Source organism: Bos mutus, chromosome 14 (genome assembly GCF_027580195.1).
Source record: "Bos mutus isolate GX-2022 chromosome 14, NWIPB_WYAK_1.1, whole genome shotgun sequence".
Lineage (NCBI taxonomy): Eukaryota > Metazoa > Chordata > Mammalia > Artiodactyla > Bovidae > Bos > Bos mutus.
The window spans coordinates 58745350-58764103 of NC_091630.1; the positions used below are offsets into that span (position 1 = coordinate 58745350).

The 18754-nt window shown below is 40.6% G+C and overlaps 2 protein-coding genes across 8 annotated transcripts in view; one reads left to right on the forward strand and one right to left on the reverse strand.

Annotated features, from left to right (window-relative positions):
- Positions 1-1986: 1986 nt before the first annotated feature.
- Positions 1987-7947, reverse strand: CHCHD7 (coiled-coil-helix-coiled-coil-helix domain containing 7). Of its 4 annotated transcripts, none has more exons than XM_070382379.1 (5): positions 7859-7947; positions 6536-6717; positions 4716-4785; positions 3058-3156; positions 1987-2150 (listed from the first exon to the last, which is right to left on the reverse strand). In XM_070382379.1, exons 2-5 carry the CDS (start codon positions 6682-6684, stop codon positions 2046-2048), a joined length of 423 nt encoding a protein of 140 aa, XP_070238480.1. In that variant the 5' UTR covers positions 6685-6717; positions 7859-7947; the 3' UTR covers positions 1987-2045. The 4 variants fall into 4 exon arrangements, with proteins under 4 accessions (XP_070238480.1, XP_070238482.1, XP_070238483.1 ...); XM_070382381.1 differs by lacking the exon at positions 6536-6717 and adding an exon at positions 6769-6863 and having other exon boundaries at positions 7859-7903; XM_070382382.1 differs by lacking the exon at positions 6536-6717 and having other exon boundaries at positions 7859-7918.
- A 453-nt stretch (positions 7948-8400) lies between these two features.
- The window catches only part of PLAG1 (PLAG1 zinc finger), a 51833-nt gene continuing 41479 nt past the window's right edge, over positions 8401-18754 (forward strand). For all 4 annotated transcript variants that reach the window (XR_011466781.1, XM_005889161.2, XM_070382383.1 and 1 more), the window contains exon 1: positions 8401-8583. The gene's annotated coding sequence lies outside the window, so the exon portion shown is untranslated. The remainder of the gene's footprint in view (positions 8584-18754) is intronic.

Consider the following 18754-nt stretch of genomic DNA (forward strand, 5'->3'; position numbering starts at 1 on the left):
CTAGGATACCTCTAGGACGGCTGTCATCAAAGGCAGGTATTACAATAAATGTTAATGAGCATGTGAACAAATTGGAACTCATACACTGTAAAGTGGTGCTGCCACTCTGGAAAACATGTTGGCTCCTCAAAAGACTAAATGTACTCACCATATGACCCAGTATGGTCACACCAGTTCAACTGCTGGGCATATATCCAAAAAGATGCTGTCTATGCAAAAGCTTGTACACACAAGTTTCAAGAAGCAACACACCTCATAAAATAGCCAACACCACAAACAACCAAATACCTGTCAACTGATGAATGTATAAATAAAATGTGGTGTATTCACACAATGGAAGCTTTGTCAGCAACAAAAGCAACGAAGCACTGATCCAAGCAATGGGACTGAACCTTGAGAACATGATGGTGAGTGAAGGAAACCAGTCACCAAAGATCACAAGGTACATGATTCCATTTATGGAAATGTCCAGAGGAGGCAATTCTAGAGACAGAAAGTAGGTGAGTAGCTGCTGAGTGTTGGGGGTGTGAAGTGGAGACGAAGGGTGGTGTGTGTTAGGAGCAGGCCAAGAGTGCTACCGGCACAGGCTTGCTTTCTGGGGTGACGGCTCCTAAAGTCAGTGGTGGGGATGGATGACAACTTTGTCAGTATACTATTAATAACAACCACTGCATTGTACACTTTGAACAAATGGTTTACATGGTATACAGACTGCATGTTGATAAACCTGCTATTTAAAAATAAAAAGAGCTAGGCCAGGACAAATAAATGTGGATATTGGTATGTACATTTAAAAAGGTGACATTAAAATTCCACTTTTAAATAAGCCTAGAAGTACTGAAATGTTTCTTACACAATATTCATTGCTTGTCAGCTCCTATCTAAATCCATCATTTTTACAGCAATCAATACAAATCAAAGAATTTCTGAAACAGTTCTACCTTTTATTCAAAGAGAATCACATTTGAAAATAAAGGTTGCATAGTTTAAAAACCTCTGACCTGGATTTTGGACTAGGACCAACGAGCTGGACAGTTTGTGTCAGCAGCCGTCGTAATACTCCTGCACCAGGACCAGATGAAGAGAAGGGACACAAACTATCTGTTTTCACTTTCTATACACATGAAATTTGATCAAATAATGTGTCTTTTACAAAGCAATCCTGTAAATGAAAGACCCTGGATTTTAAAAGGCATGGGTTTGAGAGCTGCTTTACAACCCCACCCCAGTCATGATACTGAATATTCTCTTTTATATCATAAAATGAAGCTCAGCTCCAGCCTCATCCTGTGTTGCCATCACCTGATGAACCCCAGCCCCCCCTGTCCATCTCCTCCTGCAGGTGAAACCCCACCTCTGAAAGCACCACCTTTTCTTTAGAAGGCTGTCCAGTAACCACAGACTTCAGTCTCAGAATCCTTTGACTAAGCCCATCATTAAGGAAACATAAAGAAAACCAGTTCTCTGTATTTCATTTAAAGACACCCGTGCCTCCCCAAGGCTTTTTAAACCAAGGTAAAGGAGTGAGATAAGGGCAGAGACCTTAGTAACATGCCTGAGACTGAGGCCCATCGGGTATCCACCCTGGACTTGCTGTCCAGTCTTCTCCCCACCACTCAGTCCCCACCTCCCCTCCAGGACAGTCCACACACTGCTCTCCACGTGGCTCCAGCCTGCCCTCGTCGTGCTGTCACGCACATCACTTCTTCCTTGGAGACACTGCCTCCCTTTCACCCCCTTAATCCCTCCCTTGTTCGCATCTTTCTTCTTTCTCTCGAGACCCGGCAGAAAAGCTCAACTCTCCACTGAGCTGTTCCTAAGGCCCCCTTGCATTCAGCAAGTCTTCTGAAGTCGGGGACGTGGCAGAGCCGGGGTGGCCCGCTCTCATTGCGGCACTGACAGCAGAAGTGGAGGACACGGGGCTTTCCCTGAGGAATCCGAGATCTGTCTGGGTAAGGCCTGAAAAGTCTTATGAAGACGCAGTAACCACTTATTAAAAATATTTATCTGTTCCTAAGTTAAATAAATAATTTTAATGCAAACACTCAATAGGGCATCTTCCCCAATCCTCCCAAGATCTCGTCTCTCTCTGCTGCCGTAGGCATGGGCGGCTTCACTCCGTTTTGTCTTCTCTGGATCATGACAGAGTTCTGTGTGTATGTACAAAAGAGAAGAAACCAGAATCAGTCATATACTAAATGCCAATCAACTGCCAGTAATCGGGTATTGCGTCTTCTAAAAGGAAACATAAAAGAGCAGGTTAAAAAAAAAACAGAAAATAAATTCTAGGACTCCAGATAATGTTTTGAGATTATCATCCATTAAAAAGAAGTGATTATTCCCATGGTGGTGGTGGTAGTTTAGATGCCAAGTCCTGTCTGACTGCTTTGCAACCCCATGGATTGTAGCCCTCCAAGCTCCTCTGTCCATGGGATTTCCTAGGCAAGAATACTGGAGTGGGTTGTCATTTCCTTCTCTAGGGTATGTTCCTGACCCAGGGAAGCCCCATTATTCCCACAGGAATAATATGACCCCTGTTACTAGGATGGGTATACAGTGTTGAACTACCAGCCCAGGAGCACAGCCCACCAATTCAGAACAACTGCCCAAAGGAGCCAACAGGTGACCACAACAAGTGAGTGAGCAGAGGGAAAGGAAGCCATTGGAGCCGGTGCTCAGAGAAGCAGAAATTACAATATATATGAGAAAATGGGGACCATGGGCAGCAGTGGGGGAGGAGGCAGAAAAAGAAGTTGGATACGCGTGGTGACAGGGCAAGCCCGCCATTCCATCCACCTCTAGAAAACTAACATGATGGTGAGATACTGATCCACGTAGGAAGACCCACCTCAGTTGGAGCTGAATCCTCACACGTGGGAAGGGTTGAGGCACCCAACGAGAGTGCCCAAGGGTCCTGAGGGCACACGGGGGATGTGGTCAGAAAGATGGGCTTCCCACAGCCATCACTAAGGAAGGGTGGTGGGTTCTGACAAACCTCAGGCTTCAGACTCATGCATAACAGATGAGTTCTGACAGAGGTGACCAAGCCAAGCTTACCCAGAACTTCCGGCAGTTCTTGTACTTCAAGAAGTGAGAAGAACAGCTCTCCTTGTCATAGTTGTTTTCAGCCATGCATCTGGTAGACGCGTCCGATTCCTTAAACATGTAAGACAGGCAGCATTTAGGAGGCAGAGTGGCATCTAAAAAACAAGGTACACACACTTCTGAAGCTGCGTCCCCCGAGCAGATAACTGGAGATAGTTTCAAAACGGACTTAGCTTTCCAACTATCCCAGCATCCGTTATGCTCAAGGCCAACACCTGCCTCTTCATAGTTGGGGTCAGTTTTTTCTGTATCTGATTCACAGGAATTTGAGTCAAAGCACTGAATGAGATCAGTCAGTAACCATTTATCGAGGCGGCTAAGGCAACTTCGATGTGCTCAGTCATGACTGCAGGGAGCTTTCTGCGGGTCCAGGGTTAGGGCTCAGCACTTTCACTCCCAGGGGCCTGGATTTAATCCCTGGTTGGGGAACTAAGACTGCACAGCAGGGCCAAAAGAAAAAAGAAATTCACTGCTGCACAGCAGAAGCCAAACGCCATCTCCTGACTCAGAGGGCAGCTCTCCACTCCTCCAAGTTCTCACCTGGACTTGAACGTTTGATGTTAAGGTGGTTTCCAGACCCTAAGTAAATAGCTAATGACTGGTCTACAACAAGTAAATTAATGACATTCATCTCAACGTATGTTTGGCTATCATTCACTCCATTACGCAAGTAAATACACTATTATGTCAGTAATTTTAATAGGTATCATTAATATCACTTCAAAACTGAAGTAAGCTACACAGGGCTACAAGTTCAAAGGAGGGTAGCTGCCATTTGGGAATTAAAGTTTAGCTGTCTGAACTGGAAGCAGACTGGACAACAAACTTCAGAGTAAAAGGCATGATTCTGAGAAGTCATCTGAAGGAAAACTTTAAATTAAGGGCAAGTAATTTGCTTCACAGATCTGAGAAACTTGGTTCATCTAAAGCAACTTAGGAAAGCTGCTGAAAACAGATTTCAAGTAGAGAACAAAGCCAATACTCCACGCCAAATATTTAACAAGTGTGTATATTTGGAAAATGCATATGAGTCAGGAAATACAATTTTCATAGCACCAGTCCGATGGCTGCCTTATTGAAGGATGACAATGCCACAAGAACTGCTAATTGTACCAAATAAATGCCACAAAAGCTTATTATAACAACAAAACATTTTGTTTACATGATACCCTTGTGAAAACCTTCAGGCTTTAAATACTCTAATTCAGTTATCAGCCCTTCACTCTCAGCGAGGTGGTCTCAGGGACATGATGAAATCATCGTTATCAAAACAAATTTCAGTAACCATTTAAAAATACCTACTTTTTCCAACTTTGCAAGTTCGGACTCAAGAATTTCCTCAGTGTTGCACATGCTTGTCTAGGGTTAAGAGTGACAACTAAAATCTTGTATGCTCTACCAATTAGGGAAACTTAAAAGAGATGAGTCTTTGTCAGCTAAATGATGAATATCTAAAAATGCTCTGGTGAAATAAGGATACACAGGCCATGAATGTTTCTTGTACAGGAATAACTTTATTCAAGAATTGAAGAAAACTGATGCCCACAAAATCAGAAGATGCTTCTTTTTCCAACGTAATACTTGTGACAATTCAAAGCCAACCAGCTTACCGACAAGCAAGGGTTTACGTCAGGATCCCTCAGCCTCCGTGTCACCATGGGCATCCTAAGTGTCTTCTCCCTGCAGGCAGAGGTTGGGAAGGGGAACACGGGGGACGGGGGATGATGCAGGAGTCAGTTAAGCCTCATCAACTCCACAAGTACAGTACCTGAAAAGTTAACTCTGGCCTAAAGATTTTCTAGTGAGGAACTCAAGTGCTCTCTGTATTTTCAGAATGAAGACTTGGATGTGATTCTCCTCTGCACTGACTCATGCCTCAGCACAAACACCTTGTTTAAACTGTTTAAGTGCCTCTACTGAAATCTAACTACAATGTTCAGAGAAAAATACAGTTCTGCTAAAATTCAGTTTTAGTTTACTCCTATTTCTAAAGTGGTGAAGAATCCGCCTGCCAATGCAGCAGACGAGAGTTCTATCCCTGGGCTGGGAAGATCCCCTGGAGGTGGTACTGACAACCCACTCCAGTATTCTTGCCTGGAGAATTCCATGGACAGAGGAGCCTGGCAGATTATAGTCTATGAGGTCGCAGAGTCAGACTGACTTTCAGGGACTAAAAGACAACAATATCTATAGACTAAGCAATTAAATGTATTAACAAGACAAAAATACAGCATGCACTCTAATGATTACTTCCTTATTATACACTGATTAGCACACAAAATAAGGGTGGAATAATTTAGTACAACCCAACTTTAGCAAGTCAACTAAAGTATCTGAATGTCTACTCTGTGGCCTGTCCTGTGTTGACCAATGTAAAAAAAAAAAAAAAAAAAAACCACACACCAAAGTTATTGCTCAGTGGACATTTTGAAAAGTTTAAAAAAAAAGAAATCTGAAATTTAACTTCCCCAAAGCATCTTCTATTTAACTGATACTTCCAGGGATAAAGGAAGTGAGGGAACACCACTGCGGCACATTCATCTTCTGGCTAAAGCCCTATAGGCATACAGCTTGGAGGAGCCTTTATCAATTAAAGATGATCACAGTTCTTAAGAGCCAATTAGGGATTCCAAGTCAAATCATATACTCTTATAACAAGTACGTCACCCATACTCCCAGGACAAATGCCCTCTCTAATGAATCTAACTGAAATTGGTATGCCTGTTATCTTCAAAGACACCATCATAGAAATGAACTAAAAGAGAATTTTTTTAAAAAAACTCAATTACTTGTTAATTAAACGCAATTCTTTATTTCAACACGTTGGCATATTATCAACGAGCCACCCACAAATATTTTTAAATGCTCTGCGCTAACTTTATGGAACTTACTCCTGAATCCTGCTCTAGCTTAACTGTCTTTTACCTAAAGATCAAAGAAGACAGCAAATAATGTAGGATTACCTACCTGAAACACCAATGAATAAAAAACTGAGTCAGTTATAACTAGACAGAGCTCTGAACTTTTGCGCAAAGTGGTTTCTACTTTCCCTCCCCAAGATGGGACCATCAAAAAATATGAGCCATGTTAAAAGAAATAAAAGTACATTCAGGAAAAACAATCAGACTCCCATAAGCTCCTGAAAAGTGGAGGTATTCTAGGATCATGAGTCAACTAGTTCCCTTTCTCTTTTACAAGCTCAGTATGTCCAAGCTAAAGGGGATAACCTTTGCAAAGAAGGATAGAAAAAAGTCTAATCATTCCGGGTCCTTTCAGTAAGCAATCCTTCTATTTTATGATCTTCATTGACCAATACATGAGTACACCTAGCTAACAGAAATCTCTTGACAGGAAGAAAATTTCAAGATGCTGTTCAACTGTACCTAGAAGCTTCTTCCTCTCCCGCACAGAGGCCACAAAATGAACTCACGGTTTTCTTGTCTGCATGTGTCCTGTGTTCTGAGCACAGAGCTCTGCTCCACTGTTCACACTCCTTGGATGTAATCTCAACAATGATCTGACGCAGACTGAACTCAGGTTGCCCCCCTTCCGTGAAAGTGTTCTACTTTTTATCACCATCGTCGGTTAGAAATTCTTTAAAAACCACACCACCTAGGTAACATCACATATACTGAATCAAGTTTGCTGTAGGAGTATATTCACCTTTCCTTTCCTTTCCCTTCCGGGTTCTAAATACCAGTCAATCTAAGTTTGGATTTCCGACTGTCACCTGCTCTGCACGAATCCACATGTAATAACTGGAAATGAAGAGGAAATGTCAGTTTACAGTGAGGACCCGAGCTGAAAGCGGGTGTTCCGCTAGGGAGGCCTTATCTACTTGCTCTCCAAAGGTAACAAACAAACGTGCCTAAGCTCTGTCCGCAGAGGATAGTGGGAGAGAAACCAACGATTTGAGGGAGGGGGCGCAAAAAAGCACAGCACGTTTGAGGAAGAGCGCTCAACTCTTTTTGCAAAGGGCAAAATGCTTTAAAAAGTATTTCTCGACTTTCCATCCAGTGGTTCCACGTCCCCACTTGGAGCAGCTTTGCAAGGGAGCTTTGCAAGCTCCTGACCCGTCCAAGGCCCCCTGCCGCCGCCACCGCCCGCGCTCCAGGCTATCCGAGCCCAGGCAGGGCTGCGGGCCTCCCCACCGCAGGAGCAGCCGTCGGGAATCCGCAACGCGTCCCGCGAGGCATTCGAGCCTTCAACATATGTCTAGGAGCAAGCGGCGGATCAGGAAGTCGGGGTGGCCTTGCGGAGGGGGCGGGGAAGGCGAGAGGAGATCCCGGAGCGAGGCGAGCCCTAGGCCCGCGGCCTCCCGACAGCTGCCCGTCCAACCTCGTGAGCGGTGGGCGCAGGTGAACACACCTTGCTCTCACTTTCGACGGCACCCAAGAAGGCAGGGGGCGAAGAAAACGCAGGGAACTGGGGGCGCGGGCAGGGGGTTGGGAGGGCGATTACGCTCCAAAGGCTGAGAAGTAAGGGTGAAGGAAGGGCTGGGGGTGCCCAGGCAGGGGGCACCTCCCTCGCCCCCGGCCCGAGGAGACCCGCGTTGCCACGAGGAAGCGCAACGGCAAGAGGCCCGCGCTTAGGCGAGGCCTGGTGGAGGCGGCTTCACGCCGGAGACGCGACTGCGGGTCCCGCGGCGGCCGAGACGCGCCAGTCTCTTCCCGCAGCTCTGCAGCCGCGGCGGAGGGCAAGGCGGAGGGGCGGGGGGGGAGAGTGGGGGGGGGGGGGCGGGGAAACCACTCACCTCGGGCGGCCGCTCCGCCAGCGTCCAGGCCGTCTCCAGCTCCAAACACGTCAATGGCTCACGCAGCTGGGCCTTAAGTAGCGCGCATCCCAACGTGCTGCCCCCGCTCCGCGGCGGCCGCCGACCCAATGAGCGCGCCCCGCCGCCTGACTGACAGCCGAACGGGGCCCGGCTCGGTGGGGGCGGGCGGGCCTCGCCCCGCCCCCAGCCGGCGGGAGGAGGGCCGAGACGAGAGGAGTGGGCGGGTCGGTGCTCGCGACCCCGCCTCCGCCCCCGCCCCGCCGCGCCCCCCGCGCCGCGGCCCGCCTCTTAACACTTCGGCTTGACGGGCGGCGCGGCGGGCCAATCGGAGCGCGAGGCTGCGGCGGCGGTGGCACCCAGTGGCCGGCCCCGGGGAGGAGCGCGCGGGGAAGGGCGGGGAGGGCGGGCGCAGCGGCGGGCGGGGGCAGGGGGCGGGCCGGCGGGAGGCGGGGGCGGTGGCCGAGCGGGCCGGGGGAGGCGGCGGTGGGCGCGACGTCGGCGGCGGCGGCGGCGGCGGCGGCGGCAGCTGCAAGTTGGGCTGCAGGGGCAGCGCATACACTACAATGGCTGCTGGAAAGAGGCGTAAGGAAACAATTTCCAGGCCCGCCGCGTCCAGCCCGAAATATGAGAAAAAAATTATTAGAAATTCCGCGGGCGGTGTAAAGGCGGCGGACGGGCCGGAGGGAGGATGTTAAAGCCCCGCGGTGAGTTCTCCCGGGGTCCGGGGCGGCGGAGAGGCGTTTAGCGGGAGAAATATCAGGGTTATTTAAATTATGGGACTCGCTGAGGGGGCAGAGGAGCCGCGGCGGCGAAAGGAGGAGGAAAAAGTTTGTGCTGCTCTCAGCCCCTGCTCAGGACCCCAGAGAGAAAAATAATAATAAAAAATAAAATAAAAATAATCGGGCGGGGGTGCGGGGACTCCCGAAGTCGCTTCTGACAGGGCAGGGGGCGATGCGGCTGGAGACCCGAAGGTGAGGTCGGTGGGAAAAAAAAAAAACCCCTTTATTCAGGGTCTGGAAAGTTTGAAAAGTTTTCCTCCTCCTCCGCCTCCTCTCTGGTGCTGCGAATATTGTGACAGCGGCAGCGGCAGCAGCGAGAGCGGAAGACATTAGAGACCCGAAAAATAAGGGAAAAATTAATATAAATTCGGTTTTGAGAGTAAACTCTCCGCATTTTCTACCAAAACATCCCGGGGGAAGGTGGGTCCCCAAAGGGCCTGGCGGAAACCCGCAGTCGGCAATATTTGGGGGGCACTTGGAGTGACTTGGGGGGAACTTTGCCCCTTTTTTCAAAAGAGGTTTTTCTTTTTTGGAGAAATGCATTTGTTTTCGCCCTTTCCTCAGGTGGGCGAGTCGGGGTCGGGGTGCGGGGTCTGCGAGGAGGTGTGAGCCCCGGGTGTGTGGCTGCGGGGGGGGAGGGGGGTGCTAAATGAAAGCAGGAGATCTGCACAGACCAGGGACAGCTTGTTGTCAGTATCATAAACAACCAAAATGGAGGGAGAACTCAGGCATATAACCAAATAAAAATTTTTTAAAAATCGCAAAAAAATCCCAAAAAATCCGGGATGCTCCCCCTTTTCTCGCTCAAGGTAAAAGGATGAACCGCCTTTCCCCTGAAGTCCATTTTGACTTTGCAGGGACCAAGGAGTTAATATTTATTTATTTTTTCAAAACTTTCGAAGGGCAAAAGCCTTTTATAACTCAACCGACAATGAGAAAACGTGAAAATCCGATGCTCGAGAAGGAGGGGGAGGGGGGGGGAGGTGGTAGTGCAGAAACTGCTAAACTTATTGGTAATGTGGGCTGATCTGACATAAGATAAACACTATATTTGCTATTTTATAACTCTGTTTTAATGATCGTTGCGGGTTTTTTTTTCTCCCCCCCCGGTGGAAAAAAAAAAGTGATGCCATTTTCTTAATAGAGTTAATATGTGTGATTGGAAGAATAAACCCTTTCGGCTTTGAATTGCATTTTCGTCGCATTTATGCTTCAGGTTTTGTTGGTGGCTCCCTCCTTTCTTTAAACTAGGCTCTACAGAGGAGGGGTAGAGAGGTGGTGGTGCACACAGAGGCTGGTGTGCAAGACTGGAGCACCTTTTGGGGTGGGGTGCGGAGTTACTGAGCTACTCGCCTCCTGACACGTTTGCTTCACCTGCTCATCCTCAGGATAGAATGTCCAGCCGAGGTTTTCTGGTTTTATGTATAGAAAAGGATGGTGCCTCTTGCATCACAGTGAAGTTAATGGGAAAGTGCTGCTGATGTTGGTTTCCACGTGGGATGTGGGACAGAGCAGGGCATTTTAAAGGGACAGCTTCTCTTTTCTTATGATTTTTCATCACCTACACAGAAGCCCTGCGTGAGGACCAGCAGCAGAGGTGCTGGGAGGGTGTGGTGATGGAAGAGCCTCCTCTTTCCATGACTCAAACGCACCCACCTTTAGCAGTGATGGAGGGAAAGGAGGGCTAAAGCAGGCTCAACAGAAGATGGATATTGTGTAGATCAGTTTGTTTCCAAGCTGTTCTTTTGTGTAACAAGCCCTCCCAGGAACTTTGCATGTTACATTGCTGTGCTCTGGAAGCTGATTTTGGAAGGAATTGTGGAAAAATGAAAATAGTTTAAGGTGTGTGGTGTAATGGTATAGCATTATTGAACAGTTATGAATTCTGTGCAGTGAGATCAAAGAGCTGTGTATGCCCATAACATGATTTTACAGCCATTTTGTAAAAGCTGTAAAATACCTAATATTCAATTTGGCTTAAGGTACACTGAGAACTTCTGGTTGAAAACTGCAGACAGAGTGGTGGAGATTCTTTTACTCTGTAAGCAGTAGGCATTTCTTTAAGGGAAAAAAAAAAGCACATACACCAACACCATGGAAAAGTTTACACATACCCATTTTAAAGCCCCATCCTATACATGTGCAGTAACTCTGTGCCTCTGAAATGAAAAGGTTTTAAAGTCCTGTGACCTACCGGTTTGCATCTTTTAAGTTGAATTTATTTGTGTTATTTAACAGGAAATGTTTACTGATCATAAACTACTGTTGACTCTGATGGCTTAGATTTTCACAATATTTTCAAAATTGAAAATATGTAAGTTATGTGCTGTACTCTGTTGGACATTAAGGTTCACCTTGAATAGAATTTACTTATGTTCCGTTTTCCACAGGTATATGAAGTTTCTGGAATAGATGCCTATTTTCCTTTGTTTTTATGATTTATAGAAATGGATTAATATAAGGACTGGATTTTTAGACTTCTTATATAGAATATTTTTTCTGGCCATACTGTACAAATTATTATTTTGAAGTCTGGTGTACGTTAACCTGTGTTCACATCTGAACTCTTACCTGCACCTTTCTGTAAAGACCTCCATAGTAGCAGTTACATCAGTGTAGTGTGGTTTCTGATTTTGGAAGCAATTGCAACTTTCTAAGAACTCATTAAAAAAATTAATCCCATGAACCACTGTTAAATCAAAATTGGTTGGAAAGTGATTAAACTGTCAGTGGAGAAGGGAAACTCCCCCCCCCCAAATAATCTTCGCAGAGATTTCATGGTGCCATTAATACTTATAAAACCTTTGAAATTTATCTTACATGTTGATTGTAGTTTGGCTGGAGGAAGTTACATTGACTATAAGTAGTCAAATTCAGTATGGATTTAAAATAAGTGAGACTTTTAGATCTTGAATAGTTGCCACTTTGACAAACCCGTTACTAACATCAATAAATTCAGTTTCTGTAAATGTGAAGGAGAAGTATTTCTTCCAGTTACATGTGACCATGGAGTTATTCAGTTTGCTTGGACACTTCACATTATGATTAATTTATTGTCATCCTAAATAAAAGTGCTGGTATTGTGATTTTTTTTTTTTCTATATCACAAAAGGTGGTATGAAACCTTCTTCATGTTTGGGTTTTACACACCTGGCTACTTGTCTGAATCAGAAAATACACTCAGAGCACACAAGTATAAAACCTGTAATTCCTTGGAGAGTCTTACTTAGCTGGGACATAGCATAATTACTCATTTGAATTTGATTGTACTGAGCTTTTGTAATGCCTAAGAAATACTACCTGTTGAACATCCTTTTCCTGAAGCTTCTGTTAAATTGTACCAATTAACAGAAATAAGTTAAGGCTGTTGTATACTCATAATCTTTATTTCAGGTAGAATTAGAGAAGCCTCATAGCTGGAGATGCTTATTTGAAATTTATATGTCTAATTTTGCTATTGGACATTCTATAAGGAATTTAGCTGCTGTGGAAGATGATTTATAAATATGGGCTAATTCTGATAAAATTCAACATCTGCATATTTATTACAATCTAAATATTTTAATAAACAGACATCTTATAGCTAAATAAATTAGTGAATATGTTTTTATCAGTATATTTTCAAAGTTGTAAGTGTACTCTTGGTGTTTTAAAATCATCCAAAGGTGTTCTTTTTTTTCCTTTGTTTTTAATATAATACTGGTTGTCACTATATACATTTTGGTTTGGTATTCTGGAAATTTTCCTTTCTAAGGATTAAATTGTTATTTGCTGAATGAAATATAATGCTGCTGTCTTTGAGATTTGAAAAGCTTGAGAACTAAAACGTGTATCTATAGCTGTCTTTGAAGATTTGTTTTGATAATCATTTGCCCCTTGAGCTGTGTAATCAAAATATTGGTTCCTTCCAGGAATGTTTTAATGTTTTTTATGTAGAATCTTGTTCTTTGGAAAATTAATGTCTGAAAAGTTACCTGTTACACATATATACACACAGACACACACCCAAGAAAAAAGTTTTACTGAGTAACTTTACTTACACAGTCTGGAATACTTGTTCTTTTTGATGTGTTTCCAAATGTATAGGAAATAAATAGAAATTTTCTTCTTTATATTGATAACATCTTAGATTCTTTAGATAAGTTATTTGAGTAAAGGAAGAGTTTCAGAAGAAGGCAAGAACAACTGAATGTGTTCAACAAAGTCCAGGATAGTGAATGTGTTCAAGGTAAAAAGGCTAACAGTTGTCCCTTGAGCCATTTTTTAACTGTTTTAAAAACCTGATGAACACCTTATCTGAAACATCAAATACTTTGAAAATATATCAGACACTGCAGAGGAGCAAAAATTGACCCTTAATTTCTTTAATTGTAACAGGAATTAATGTAGGCAGCATATTTAACCAATTAGTAAGTGTTTAGGTAGCCTTGGAAAAGTATTTACAAATAAGTTAAATGTGAGGGCAGGGTACAGTGAATTGATGAACTGAAAGTTAACTATGATTTTAGAATTCATGCAGGGGAAGTCTTTTCCATTTTATAATAAGACCACTTGGAGGTAACTAATTTTTACTTTTGTGTGTATTTCAGTACCTAATTTTTGTCTTTTTTTGAAAAAGCCTGAACCTGACATCTACTGTGTTACATTTCTTTTATAACAGGGCAACTTTTATATCTCATTAGCAAATTTAATTTGAGAAATTAAATGCACAATTTTACATTGTAACATTTTCTGGAAGTATTGATGTGTAGTTATTAACATTTGGAGTTGTGAGAAATACTCATGTATGAAAGCCTAGTAGCCGTTATTGCAGGGGCATAATTTGATTTTTAGTTTTGAGTCGCTTGGCCTAGTGCCCAGTAGCTTACATTCTACCCTGGGTGTCCACCTGTCTCTGCCTCCTCCCTCCAGGGTGGTATTGACAAGGATATGGTGATGAGGAACTACCAAGGGTGCTTTGGTATTTTTGCTTTCTGATTTTGTGTGTGCACTGGTGTGTGTTGTTCAAGTGTTAAGGTTTTTGTTCTTTTTTTTTTTAAATGCTTATCAGAGAACAAAATCCCAGTTTTAGAAAACAATATCTCATTTTTAAAAAGTGAAGTGGCGTGATACTGCATTAAAATTGTTGGTATTGAAAAGTCCCTGGATGTCTTGTAAACAGAGTTACTGCAGGGACATGGCATTAAAACTAACCACAGTGTGTGGGGGGAATTTGAGATGGCAACCCAAGAAATGGGTATGCCTATGTAGAAGGAATGAATTTAGGCAGTTGTATCCTAGGTTAATAGGAGGAGCAATTTGCTTGAAGTGTTTCCCTGTGTTTTTTTTAAGTGAAAACTTTTTCCTAATCTAAATACATAGAAAACCTAGAAATATGAATGTGTTAGAAAGCAAAAATGTTCTTTTAGATGTTTTTTTTTTCTTAAAAAAAATTGTAAGGAAAAGTGTATTATAAGAACCTAAGTGTCCAAATTTAATGGGGAAATGTCCAAAATTAATGGGGAAAGAACCAGGTATATGAGAATATCAGATGTAATTGTGGTAAATTTAAAATTTTGACTTCTGTGAATACAGAATAACTAACTATAAAGCAAATAATAGTAAATTTACTCCCCCAAAATGAGAGTGATAACTGGGGAAATCTGTAAGAGAGTATTTTTAATACAAATTGCTGGTTTATGGTAACCTTTTAAAAATAGATGCCTCCCCAATTTTTCCTCCATATCTTTAGACTTGTAGTAAACTAAATTAAACTCTAAGAATAATGTGTAGAGATTATTTGGAATACTCTATTTTTAAATAAGGAAAAATGATTTTTTGTTATTTTTTTAAAAGAGTAAAGATTATTTCAAATGTGTACCTAAGTGAAGTGTTCTGAAAAATTTTAGAAACTGTTGAAAATTATTTTCTTAATTCTTCATCAGAAACTTTAAAACTTCCCATTAAGTTAATGAAATAAAATTTAAAACCTTGGTTTAAGAACAGTGTACTTTGTGGACTTTTTTTTAGGACAATTTAAGTCATTTCTTCCAGACTCAGTAACATTTTAAAAGCTTTTCACAAGGTAAAGATAAGAACACTCACAAACTTTTTGACTTCTGAAGTGTTTTTAGGGGTAAGCTGACAGTTAAAGAAATTTTCTTCCCCATTTATTAATTAGCAATTGATTTTCTGAAGGAGAATCTAGATCTATTACAGTATTGTGTTCAAGAGTGGAATTTTCTTTTAATATTAGAAAATATTTTGAGGGTAAAGGAGGCATCGTTTCTTCAAGGGTCTCAGCAGACTGTGGTTATCTGTTATTGCAGAGCCTTGAGCCCTACCTTTTTTTGAGAATCAGAGACTCATTTTAGGCTTTCAGATATTAAATATTTGAGTTATTGTGTCAAACCAATGTTGGAATTGCACATTGTTTATTGATTATTTATGGTATCCTATCTTTTATTTCTGAATATGGAAATGTTAATTGTCAGATGAAATGCTACAACTACAAGGCTGCCATCTGATTTTTTGAAAAAATTTTATCTTTTAAATCAATAGTTTGACATTAGAGCCTTGAGTTTTGAGATATATTTTTGGAGACTGTTCAGCTAGAAGTCGGAGAATGAGGAATTTAGTCCCTTTGACTAATAGGCAGAATTAGAAAAATGTTTTAATCAGTTTTTTTCTACTTGAAGATATTTTAGTAAAAAGTTGACTGAATTGTTCTTAATCAGAAGAATTTTAAGAAATTGAACCTGAAAGTTTGAGGTAGTTCAAATGTGCAGGTTCAAAATGGCATCAGTTGAATTTTAGACTAGTAGATTTTCTCAATAACTTGATTTTATTTCCTTGTATTGCCTTAATGCTGGAATTACATAGAGCCCACATCAGTTTTCATCATATTCTAAAACAGTTACACTAATAGGTCTTATTTTTATCAACTTTAGACAATGAAATGAAAATACTATTTTATATAAGGGTACATTACCTTTTTAAAACTATTATGTGCATTTCCTAAATTTAATTTCTTTAACTGTTCCATTCCAAGGAAGAGAAACTAGCTCCTTTACTTTAAAACTAAATTTGCTCTAAATTTGCAGTTTATGGGAGAGTTGTCACTTTATATGTTTAGATAAGATCTATTATAACCTTAAATGTAAATGTTAATATGATTATCATATCTGATTATAAACTATATCTCAAACATGAATTTGCTCCCCTTCTTCTAAAATTGTTTTCTGAATAAAACTGAGAAAATATTTTTCATGTGTTTTTCTCATTTGTTATTGTCTAAAGTAATTTAATTGGGTAAGTTTTCAATGTCAATTATATTCCTCTTCTAATATTAATAGAATTTTGCCTAAAATTACTATTCAAATACACAGTGTCTCAGCAGTAAAATAGAACTAGATATATAATAAAAAGTTAATTATACTATGAGTGGTAGAAGCAGTCTTAGTAGTTCTTATTTGGAATAGTTTAAAATGGCTCAAACAAACTGCCCATGGGTATAAGGCATACCTCTAACAGCAGTTAGTGATATTTTATAGTTTTCTTTTTCTGCTTCATAAAGTTTGAGCATTCTCAGAGCTACTGTCATGCAATAAATAACTGATTTAACTATGCCCTGTGTAGAGTACACATATCAGGTTTAGCTTTTAATATAAGTTGCTTTAGCTTTCTTATAAGAAAACTGAATAAGACAGGTATCCCTTAGTTATAATTTGGTGGACATCACATCTTAAAAGATATTACAGGTAAAATATATTATCATAATCACTTACCCAAATCAAAATGAAAATAAACTATCAAGTAATTGTTTTAATTAGACATAGAATGATGGTTTAAAATATTTAACTAGATAATTTGATGTACTGCTGAAATATAGGGAATTTTAATTGAAAGTTGTTATTGTACCTGAATCTGTTTCTGTATGCCTCAAAAGTTTGTGAGTAAAAGTGAACACATGTGAAAGTCTGGTAGTTTACAGACGTTCCTAAACATCTATCCTTTGATAGTAATGAAAATGTATTTTTTAAATATGTGGGCAAAATTATTTCAATAATTATAACATTCAATTATTATACTTATTTTTCAAAGAAAAGTGGAGATGAATGGTTTAGTGTTGCTTATATCTCTTATCAGTTGCATATTCATTGCATTTGAAATTTTACTCATTAAAGCATTTGATACTTTAGGGATATTTTAGGCTTTTTTATTTTTTTTATTAGTATAACAGTGTTTTCCTTAAAACCCCTTTTTTTTTGGACATTATAATCTATTTAAGATAGTTATTTTAAAACTTTAGCTGCTTCTATTTAATAAGAATTTCTGTTCCCTAGATCATGTTATTCTTAAAAGAAGTTCCTATCATGAAATACTCTTAATCATAGCTAAAAGGTTATCTTTTTAAATATATGCTAGAAGCTTTTCTTCTTTCTGGAGTTAGGCTTTATCGCTATGAACTTACCTCTCAGAACTGCTTTTGCTGCATCCCATCAATTTTGGTATGTTCCATTTTCATTTTCATTTATCTCAAGGGTTTTTGTTTTTTAATTTCTCTTTGGATGTCTTCTTTGACCCTGTGGTTGTTCAGTAGCATTTTGTTTTATCTCCACATGTTTGGAAGTTTTCTGGTTTTCTTCATGTAATTGTCTGCTAGTTTCATACCTTTGTGGTTCAGGAAAGATACTTGAGGTGATTTCAGTTCTCTTAAATTTACTGGGACTTGTTTTGTGACCTAACATATGGTCTGTCTTGGAAAAATGCTTCATGTGCACTTGAGAAGAATGTGTATTCTGTTGCTTTTGGGTAGAATGTTCTGCAAATATGCATTAAGTGTACCTGATCTAATGTGTCATTTAAGGCTGATATTTCCTTATTTTCTTTCTGGATTATCTAACCATTGGTGTAAGTTGGGTTTTAAAGTTCTGTTCTATTATTGTATTGCTGTGTATTTCTCCCTGTGTTTGCCTTATATATTTAGGGGCTCCTATGTTGGGTACATGAATATTCATAGATGTTATATCTTCATGTTCAAAGAAACAACCTAACTTTTAGAGATATTTTAGGAACTAGAAAAAGAGCTCAAGGAACTAGAAAAAGAAAGGAAGAGAACATGAAAGATTAGAGAAAAAAGTGAAATAGAGACTAAAAAGATGATAGAAAAAATCAGTGAAGCTGGTTCTTTGAAAAGGTAAATAAATTGACAACCTTAAGCTAGACTCATCCCTCCAAAAAAGAGGACTAAAATAAAATAAATGAAAGAGATAGTACAGCTAATACCACAAAAATACAAAGCATCCTAAGAGACAGCTATGAGCAGCTACACACTGACAAATTGGCAACCTAAAAATGGACAAATTTCTAGAAACATAGCAACCTACCAAGACCGAATCATGACAAAATAGAAGATCGGAACAAATGAGTTACTGGTAAGGAGATTGAATCAGTAATCAAGACTTCCCAACAATCAAAAGTCTGGGATCAACCAGATGCCTTCACTGGTGAATGCTACCAAACATTAAAGACTTACAGGCATGCCTCATCTTGTTGCGCTCTATAGGTATTGTGTTTCTCACAAATTAAAGGTTTGTGACAATCCTGAATCAGGCAAGTCTGTTGTTGCCATTTTTTCCAACAGCATTGTGTTCACTTCCTTGTCACATTTTGGTAGTTCTCAGAATATTTCAAACTTTTTCATCATTACTGTATTTGTTACGGTGATCTGTCATCAATGATCTTTGATGTTACTATTGCAAAAAAAATTACAACTCATTGAAGGCTTAGATAATGATCAGTATTGTTTAGCAATAAAGTATTTTTTAATTACATTGTTTTTTAAGACATTCTGTTGCACACTTAATAGACTACAGGATAGTGTGAACGTAAATTTTATATGTACTGGGAAAACAAAAAAAAATCATATGACTTGCTTTTTGCAATATTTGCTATATTGCAGTGGTCTGGAACCAATCCTGCAATATCTTTGAGGTATGCTTGCAATTTCAATCCTTCTCAAACTCTTCCAAAAAATAGAAGAGGAGGGAACTCTTCCAAACTTATTTTACAAGGCCAGCATTACCCTGATACCAGAACCAGACAGGATGCCGCA